The sequence below is a fragment of the Balaenoptera ricei genome, chromosome 6 (genome assembly GCF_028023285.1).
Source record: "Balaenoptera ricei isolate mBalRic1 chromosome 6, mBalRic1.hap2, whole genome shotgun sequence".
Lineage (NCBI taxonomy): Eukaryota > Metazoa > Chordata > Mammalia > Artiodactyla > Balaenopteridae > Balaenoptera > Balaenoptera ricei.
Window position 1 is genome coordinate 122324366 of NC_082644.1, and position 9181 is coordinate 122333546.

Sequence of the window (9181 nt, forward strand, 5' to 3'; positions counted from 1 at the left end):
ACCTTGGCCCAAGTCTCCCGTCACCCCCGGGCCTGCTGGGCCTTTCAGGATCAAACTCACACGGTGCCAACGGGGCCTCGCTTCCCCTCCCAGGGTCACCAGGCTTGGAGACGGAGCAGTGGTAGGGCTTGGGCGGGGGGCGGGGCGGTTCCCAGTCCCCGGTGGGAAGTGACCAGGGGCCCCAGAGGCAGGGCGGCACCGAGGCTCTTGCCCCCTGCCCCCATCCAGGCTGCTGCGGCGGGTCTTTCTGGGACTGGAGAAGGGACCAGCCACGCAGGGACCTCTGGCTGCCGCCCCCGCTCACCCTGCCGTGGCAGCGCCCAGGCCTGTCCTAGTCAGTGCCTCTTACATAAGCAGCCCTGCGGGGGGCTCAGCTGCCCTGTCCTGCCCCCAGCATCACGAGCCTCCAGTGGGCTGTCCTTGTGCCCTGGGTGGAGGCCAAGCCAGGCCCATAAATAGGGGTCTCCCCAGTGGCCTCCGCGCCTCCTGCCCGCCTTTCTGCCTGTGCTGCCCGCTCGGCTCGGGGAGGATGGCCGCTCCGAACACGCTGTGGACAGGGCTGGCCCTGCTGGCGATGCTGACGGTCCTGCAGATCCCAACCCCGGCCCAGGCCGCCCTGCAGCCCAACTTCCAAGAGGACAAGGTGAGGGGCTCCGTGCCTGGTCCCAAGGCGGGACAGGGCCGTGTAGGGAGCAGGGTGTTCCCTGGGGCCCAACTTTCTCCCTGGGAAGGGGGAGCTGAAGGGAAGGAGGGCGGGACCGGAGGAGGAGGCTGACCACGAGAGGCCTTCCCGGGCAGTTCGCCAGCCAAGATCCGGGTGCATTACCCCCGACTGGCAGGGAAGAAGCTGGGTCCGCGAGCGCCCACACGGCACATGCCGACACGCGGGCCACCTGCGTGCCCGGCATCCCTGACCCAGCATGGTTAGCCCAACGAGCTCACGACGCCCAGGGAAAACAGGCACACCTTCCACACCTGGGTCCTAGGACACACCTCCGCGCGAGCGCCAAGACGGGGATGCTGCACGGGGCGGCGCCAGGGGACGGCCGGCCGCAGCGACCGAGTGCGCGCGCGTTCGCGATCCCCCCCCTCCCCGCGCGCGCACGCGCACACACAGCCCCACACACACACACACACACGCACGCACACACACACACACAGCCACACACACACACACACACACACACACCCGCCGGCGGCGCGCTCCTCCTCGGGGGCTGCGGGAACAGTCGGAGTGGGTCTCCCAGCCCCGTGCCCTGCTCCGACCCCTCCAGGGAGGGCCCCGGCGCCCTCTGGCGCCAGCTCCACGGCCAGGCAAGGCCGGACCCAGCGGAGGGGGCGGGGCCGGGCTGGAGAGGAGGGGGAGGGGAAGGGAGGGGGAGGGGAGGGGGAGGGGAGGGGAGAGGGGAGGGGAGGGGAGGGGGAGGGGAGGGGAGGGGGAGGAGCGGGGCGCCCACCCTGGCGCGTCCGGGAGGGTCCCGGCCGACCAGGGTGGGGGCCGTTTGCCGCAGTTCCTGGGGCTCTGGTTCACCTCGGGCCTCGCCTCCAACTCGAGCTGGTTCCTGGAGAAGAAGAAGGCGCTGTCCATGTGCAAGTCGGTGGTGGCCCCCGCGGCGGACGGCGGCCTCAACCTCACCTCTACCTTCCTCAGGTGGGCGGCGGGGCGCGCTTTTGGGGCCGAGAGCTCCCCACCCATGGTCGCGGTCTAGGGACAGCCCCCACCCCCGCCTGACCCCTGACCCGAGGGTGACCTGCCCACAGGAAAGACCAGTGTGAGACCCGGACTCTGCTGCTGCGTCCTGCAGGCCCCCCAGGCTGCTACAGCTATACCAGTCCCCGTGAGTGCGGCCCCTCGCCAGACCCCGGGGTCAACTCGGGAGTGACACCTGCTGGTCGGGGACTCTGGGTGACACCCTGCCCAGCAGTACATCGGGGGGGATGATGGCTGCTCCGCCAGGGTCGGCCTGGATCTGCCCCGGGATGGAATCTCCCCAGCTCTCTGCTGCCCCGTCCTGCTGCCCCCAAGGCTTCCCCCACACCTTCCACAGCTCTCCGCCCCAGGACCTCGGCCCTCCTCACTCCCTGCCCGGGAACGACCTCCCCACTGGGAATCTCTCCTCCTCCCGAGAGGAGTTTGGCTGCAGAGTTTGTGGCTGTCCCATGAACTCCTGATTTTCTGAGCCTGTGTGTTTGCTGGGCCTCCAGGACTTCTGGTTTGGGGACGCCGGCCTGTGCGAGGGCTGTGCTGGCAGGAAGCAGGGGGCTGGGGAGGGGCAGGGAAGGCAGCTAGACAGAGGGTGGAGCGTCCAGGGCCCCCTCCCGCGCCAGCCCACGGAGGGCGCCCCTCCCCAAGGGTCCCCGACCAACCGGGGCTGTCTCCTGGGCCCCCAGACTGGAGCAGCAATCACGAGGTGTCGGTGGTGGAGACAGACTACGAGGCCTACGCCCTGCTCTACACCGAGAGCTTCCGCGGCCCGGGCCAGGACTTCTGCATGGCCACGCTCTACAGTACGTGCCCCACGCCAGCTCCCACCGCCCGGCCTGAGGCCCGACCCACGGGGCAGCTCGGGGACTCCCCGAGCCTCGGGGGTGGGGGCCGAGCAGGGGTCTCCCGGACGGAGGCCAGCGGCTTCTCCTTCTGCCCCAGGCCGCACCCAGGCCCCCAAAGCTGAGATCAAGGAGAAATTCGCCACCTTCGCCAAGGCCCAGGGCTTCACAGAGGATGGCATTGTCTTCCTGCCACAGACTGGTGAGGGGCCGCTAATCTGACGGGAGGGGATTAAGGTCAGATTAGAGGCAGACACACAGTCTCCTGATTCGGGGGCGGCTGAGGCCTGGGGTTCATCCGGCTGACCGCCCACTGACCGGTACACGGCCTCCAGAGTGTGGGCGGTCTGTCCTCAACACCGTGACCTTGGCCTTCAGCCCCTGGGCTGGGCACAAGAAGGTACTCCTCCAGGAAACACCCCCTCCCCGGGTTCACCACGCACCCACTGTGTGCCAGGCCCCGGGTCGGCCCCCCGGATACATAGGTCCCCAGCCTGGTGGGGGGCAAGCCCTAGAAACAAAACCCGCGGGGTGGGTGTGCCCCTGGGGACACAGGGACAAGCGCACTGGGGCTCAGCACGGGCTCCCCGAAGCCTCAGCGCCCACGGCCGCCCTGGGGCAGGCAGCCTGCTCTGGGCCCAGGGAGGGACGGGACCCCCTCTTTGTTTGGAGGAGCAGGGCCGGGGTGGGGGTGGGTGATGCAGTCAGCAGTTTGAGGGTCAGCCAAGATGCTCTCCAGGGCCGCGGGGGTTGGGGACAGGTGGGGCGGGGGAAGTGGCCCGGCCTGGGGCGCTGACCGCCGTCCCGGGCTTTTCTTGGCAGACAAGTGCATGGAGGAGAACACGTAGGTGAGTGGGGTGCTGGGGGCTGCCTTCACGCAGCAGTGCCCACCCATGCGTACCTTCACTCACTCGTTCACTCGGTGCGCGCTCACCACAGCCCCACCCACCATGCGGGGCTGGTCCAGGCCCACGGGGCTGCTGCTCCGAGGAGGGGGCTCCACCGGGTTCCGCGAGGTCGCTGGGGTAGGAGGAGCTGGCGGCTGGGACAGGAACCGGGAGGGGAGGGGAGGGCAGGGCGGGGAGGCCCCCGTCAGGGGCTGGGGCCCTGGGGCGGCCATTCCCCTGTGGCCTGCAGCCAGAAGGGGCCTGGGGGCCCGGGGCCGGGAGTGCGGTGTCTCCACACCGACAGGTCCTGCTCTCTTGGCCAGGTGACCCCAGCCCTCAGGACCTGGCCATGCTGCCCTGCTCAGCCTTTTACTTCAACACCCCAAGACCCCAGCCCCGGCTCCTGCGCCACTGGCCCTGCCCCCTCGGGCTTTATCCCAGCTCTGAGAATAAACTCCGGAAGCAAGTCAGCAGCCTGGCCTCTGTCTGTCTGTCCTGCAGTCGTTGCCCCCCTGGGCCTGGCTTTGGCAGGCCCCCGGGACCTGACCGCCGCCCTCGTGGGTCTCCCTTCCCCCTCTGTAAAATCTTGGATGCTGGCTCTGCACGACACCCCCAAGGGGTGAGCAAGGGCCCGCTAGCCTCGCTCCTGGTGGAGTGGAAGACGCGGCCGGGTCAGAAGCCAGGACAGCTTAGGGGAAGCGCCGACGTGTCCCTCACCCGCCCCACTCGGGGCCCTGACCTCACCACAGCCCCACGAGGCACAGCGGCAGCTGAGCCGCTTCTGGTCAGGTGCCCACAGCCTGCCCCCTGACCCCCGGCCAGGAGAGGCCCGAGGCCCAGGGCAGTTTTTTTTTTTTTTTTTTTTTCCAATCAGTTATTTATTTATTTATGGCTGTGTTGGGTCTTCGTTTCTGTGCGAGGGCTTTCTCTAGTTGTGGCAAGCGGGGGCCACTCCTCATCGCGGTGCGCGGGCCTTACACTATCGCGGCCTCTCTTGTTGCGGAGAACAGGCTCCAGACGCGCAGGCTCGGTAATTGTGGCTCACGGGCCCGTTGCTCCGCGGCATGTGGGATCTTCCCAGACCAGGGCTCGAACCCGCATCCCCTGCATTAGCAGGCAGACTCTCAACCACTGCGCCACCAGGGAAGCCCCCAGGGCAGTTTTTGAAGGCGTGGGATTAGTGCACTCAGGCTGGGCAGAGATACGGGTTTGCGGGGACAAAGAGGAAGGTGGCCGGAGTGTCCGTGCCCCCCTGGACTGGGACAGACTGACTGAGTGGGCTGGAGACAGGCCACCCTCCCATCTCCCATGGCTACCTGAGAGCCCCCAGTCCCCTGGCCTCTGGCCTGGGCCTCAAGGGCACGGCCCTGCCCACTCTCCAGGCCTCTGGCACCAAAGCTGACCCAGAGCCCCGGAGCGTGGTCTCCCCTCTGCAGTCCCTCACCTTTGCTAGCCCCCAGATTCCCGGCCGGCGTGGCCATTCTCAGGCCCCTGTCCTGGGCCCTCCTGGCTCACAATGTGCAGTGCCTACTGCAGCCTGCCCACCAGGCCCCACCCAGGCAGACCTCAGCCAGGCCCTGCCCAGGCACCAAGGGTTGTGAGGCTCAGAGGTGAGGGTGAACTTCTGGGATGCTTCCTGGAGGAGGGGGCCTGAGGCTGTGCCTGGCCAAGGGCTGGGGACCACGTCCCAGAGGGCCTGCCGGGCCTTTGCCTCCCCTTGCTTCGGGGCATACGGCCCCTCCCCAGGAGGAAACACCTGGGCTGGCCGGGGTTGGCCGGAGGCCACCGGGCCAAGGTGCTCCAGGGTGCACCCCGATTGTGAGCCCATCACAGTGGGCTCTGTCCCAGCATGCCAGCGCCCCAGGGTGTCTTGGGGGCCTGAAGGCGCAGTGGGAGAGGCCACCCCAACTCTCCTACCCTGCTCCTGAGCCTGTGCGGTCGGCAAGAGACCCCCTCCACCATGCTGCAGATGCTGCGGATTGGCTGGACCCCCGCCCTGCTCGCGGCCTCCCCAGGCCAGGCCCAGGTCCCCGCCCATGCCAACCTTGACACCAGCCAGGTGTGTCCAGACTTCCCTAGGCCAGACCTGCTCCTCACAGACAGCCTCCTTCTGGCTGCGTTCTACCCAGAGAGGCCGGAGGGCTGGGGCGGCCCAGCCCAGCCCTGCCCATACCCTCTCTGGCCCAAGCTTAGCTCACGTCCGGGGACAGGGGACAGAGCTCGCGTCCGTCTGCGCGTCCAGCTTGGGGTGGGTGTGCTGCGGGGGACAGCAGGCCCCTCAGCCCCGCCTCTGGGCTGTGCTCACTGCCACTCCCCAGGCCTCAGACCGGATGAGTGGCAGCTGCCCCCGCCCCCCGATTCCAGGTCAGGGAGGCTGTGGCACAGGGGCTGCCCCCCAGCTCTCCCTGTCCCCTCCCTGCAGTTCCAGGGCATCTGGTACGTGGTTGGGGCGGTGTCAGATGACCAGGGCTTCCTGGACTCCAAGGACAGCGTGAAGATGCCCGTGGTCTTGGTGACCCCCTTGGCCAACGGCGACCTGGGCCTCAAGTTTGGGTACCCCACGTAAGTGATCCCAGGAGCTCCACCTCGGACTGGCCGTAGGCCCGGCCAGCGTGAGGTCAGATGTGAGCCAGTGGGAGCCAGAGGTGTCCCTGACCTGTCAGGGAGCCAGAGCCAGGCCCGACCCTGCGCCAGGCTGCCGGGGCCATTAAAGCAGCAGCTGCAGCTCGCCTGCTCCCCGGAGGGGCCCGCCTGAGGCCTGGGCGTGGAGGAGCAGCGTCCTTGTGCGTGTGCGTGTGTGTGTGCAGCGTCCTTGTGCGTGTGCGTGTGTGTGTGTGTGTGTGTGTGCGTGCGTGTGTCTGTGTGTATGCGCGTGCGTGTGTGCGTGCGTGCGTGGATGTGTGCGTGCGCATGCGCGCGTGTGTGCCCGTGTGTGTGCGTGTGTGTGTGTGTCTGGAGGGGAGACCGGAAGGCCCCACAGACCCCGCGACCCCTGGCTGTGTCCCCCTGCCCCCCAGGGTGTCTCCTGACCTGTAAGTGAATTATAAAGCACCTGCGTGATTAAGCATCGATGTGACGGCGGGGACAGGTGCGCCCTGGGCAGGCTGGACACCACTGCCCACGCGCGGCCGTCAGCAGCACCTAAGTGGCAGCCGTTTGTGTCGGGGTCGGGCAGCGTCCTCACGGGGCCCAGCGGGGCCGCAGCGGCCTGGCAGGGGCTGCTGCACAGGCTGCTCGGGTCCTCCTTCCCAGGCCCGATGGCGGTGCCAGAAGATGGACGCGACCTTCACCAAGGATGCCGTGGACGGGCATTCAGCGGCGCGGGTGCGGCGGGCAGTGCCGGGAGGGAGACAGAGGGTGGGCAGTGGCAGGGCCGGCTCGGCCAGGGCCGTGAGGAGGGGACGGGGCGTCCTGAGCCAGCGCCCAGCTCAGCAGGCTCTCGCTTCCCCAGCCATGGCCCAGACCAACATCCGGGTGGCTTTCACCGGCTACAAGCACTTCGCCGTGTTGTACTCCGAGACGCAGAAGGGGGACGTTAGGAGCGTCCGGCTGCAGCTCTACAGTGGGTGGTGGGTGGTGGGTGGTGGGTGGTGGGTGACCCAGCTTGAGGGGCAGCACTCCTGACGCGCCCCTCAGCCCATCATGGCCTTCTCTGGGGGCCACATGCAAGCTTTGGTCTGTAGTGCCCACGTGCCCTTCCCAGCAAGCTCTGACTCGGTGGCAGGTGGAACCACCATCTCCCAGTGTCTCCTTGGGGTCCCTCCCCGCCCCCTGCTCCCCACTTCCCCCTCCACCTCCCAGCCCTGCCCCTCTGCTCACCGGCCCTCCCTGCTCTCAGCCCGGGCCCCAGAGCTATTTCCTGAAGATGCCCAGAAGATGCAGCAGCTGGCACCCCAAGCGGGCTTGAACCCCAGCGAGGGCGCCCTGCTGCCCAAGTCAGGTGAGCGCTGTTCCCCCGCCGGCTCAGGGCTGCAGGAGCTGAAAGACCCTAGACCCTGACGGGGGGCTGGGGGGGAGCCAGGCCCCAAGGCTCACTCCACTGGCCCCGGACCCAGAACAGGAGGACCAGGGGAGGGTGGGCGGTGCCCTGGCCAGGTGCCCCTCAGGAGGGGGTCACAGGCCGGGAGGCTTGGCTACTCCGGGGAGGGTGTGGAGCCTCCGGCCCGGGGAGGGGGCACTGGGTGTTTCCTCGGGCCCTGCTCTCTTCCACAGACCAGTGTGCCGGCACCCTCGCCTAGGTGAGTGCGTGGGGCTGGCCCGGACCCAGCGCCCTGCTGACCCAGGGAGGCCCCTCCCGGCCAGAGGGCTGCACTCTGGGGGTCCTCCGTCCTGGGGCAGCGGCGGGGAGGGACAGAGTGGGGCCCCGGGGTGGGCCCAGGGAGGGCAGGAGGAGGTGAGAGGACCCCGCCCCTCCCCACAGCTGCTGCCCGGTTGGTTTGCAGTGAGGGACCCAGCCCAGGGGTTGGAGAAGAGGGCCGTGATGCCGGGGCTCCGGGTACCCAGCCCTCCTCAAAGAGCGGCGGCCTCCCTCCACCCCCAGGCCCCAGCACCATAAACAGTCTCGAAAAGCCAGCGCTGTGCTTTTCTTGGGTGGGGGCAGGAATAGGGGGATGGGGCAGAGGAGCCGTGTGGACCGGGGCAGGGGCGCTCTGGGTCTCCCTGAGGCCTGGGACCCGCCCAGATAGGGACAGTGCGGGGCTCAGGCTCCAACCCCGCAGGGCGGCCCCTCCACGGCTGGTTCCGGGGACCCAGAGGGACTGGAGCGGGACCCCTCGCCAGGGCAACCCTGCCCCGCCACCCAGGCAGGCGTTAGGCCCGGGAGGGGCCGAGGCTTGGCTCCACGGGTGGTAGGATCCTCCAGCGGTTGGACAGGGCATCACAGTGTCTTCTCTGGGTCCCCTGCTGGCCCCGGGCGCCAGGCCAGGGGTGCTGCCCTCGCTCCGCGGCACAGACCTGCGTGCAGTTGCCAGACAGAGCCATGCCCGACCCACACCCAGCGCGTGCCTGGGTTCCTCGGGCCCTGGGGTCCTCCCAAACCGCAGCCCGAGGGGGGTCTGTGCTGCTTCTCACCCCAGGCGGCCTTCCGGCACCCCTTCTCCCTTGACCCCCGCCCGCAAGGCAGAGCTCTGTCCTGCCGTTGTGTTTATGAGGGAAATAGCGTGGTCCTTCAAGGACTGGTCCTGAAGAATTTGAGGGTAAAATGGCATAATATTTGTCACGTAACTAGTTCAGAAAAAAATCATACCAGATGTAAATATGGCAAAATGTTGATCATGGTTCCATCTGGCTGACGGTTTGTTATACTATCATTTCTGCTCTTCAGTTGGTTAGCCAGTTTTCCTTAGAAACACAGCCCTGTCCTACCAGACGGTGAGGTCACTGGGAAAAAGAGCCCCACATCCCAGGGACCGCAGACAGCCCCTCCATACCTGCACCCAACACCTGGAGGCCCTGCCGCTGCCTCTGCTGCCTGGCCGACCTGCCAGCCTCTGGCCCTCTGCAGACACTCCCCGCTCCCCCCAGCCTGACACCAGTCCCACTATGTGGGAGCAGGTGGGAAGGCCCAGAGATCAGCACCTCCCACCCAAGATGCCACCTGCCAACCAGCAGAGGCATCTGCAGAGAGAGACTGGTGATGAACCATTCATCTAGTCAACTTGCTTTTTTTTTTCTCTGCCCTTGGCCACTGTGTGGCTTGTGGGATCTCTCTTCCCCAACCAGGGATCAAACCCGGGGCCCCCGGCAGT

General features: G+C 67.7%; 2 protein-coding genes across 2 annotated transcripts; both read left to right on the plus strand.

Annotated features, from left to right (window-relative positions):
* Positions 1-383: 383 nt before the first annotated feature.
* PTGDS (prostaglandin D2 synthase) lies at positions 384-3904 on the plus strand. The gene is made up of 7 exons (XM_059926635.1): positions 384-643; positions 1512-1651; positions 1762-1838; positions 2392-2508; positions 2648-2749; positions 3370-3395; positions 3758-3904. Exons 1-6 carry the CDS (start codon positions 530-532, stop codon positions 3393-3395), a joined length of 576 nt encoding a protein of 191 aa, XP_059782618.1. The 5' UTR covers positions 384-529; the 3' UTR covers positions 3758-3904.
* Positions 3905-5394: 1490 nt separating this feature from the next.
* Positions 5395-7672, plus strand: LCNL1 (lipocalin like 1). Its single transcript, XM_059926704.1, is given in 6 exon segments — positions 5395-5493; positions 5857-6000; positions 6687-6734; positions 6855-6996; positions 7273-7374; positions 7647-7672. Coding segments are annotated over 6 exon segments (561 nt in total).
* The last annotated feature ends 1509 nt before the right edge of the window (positions 7673-9181 follow it).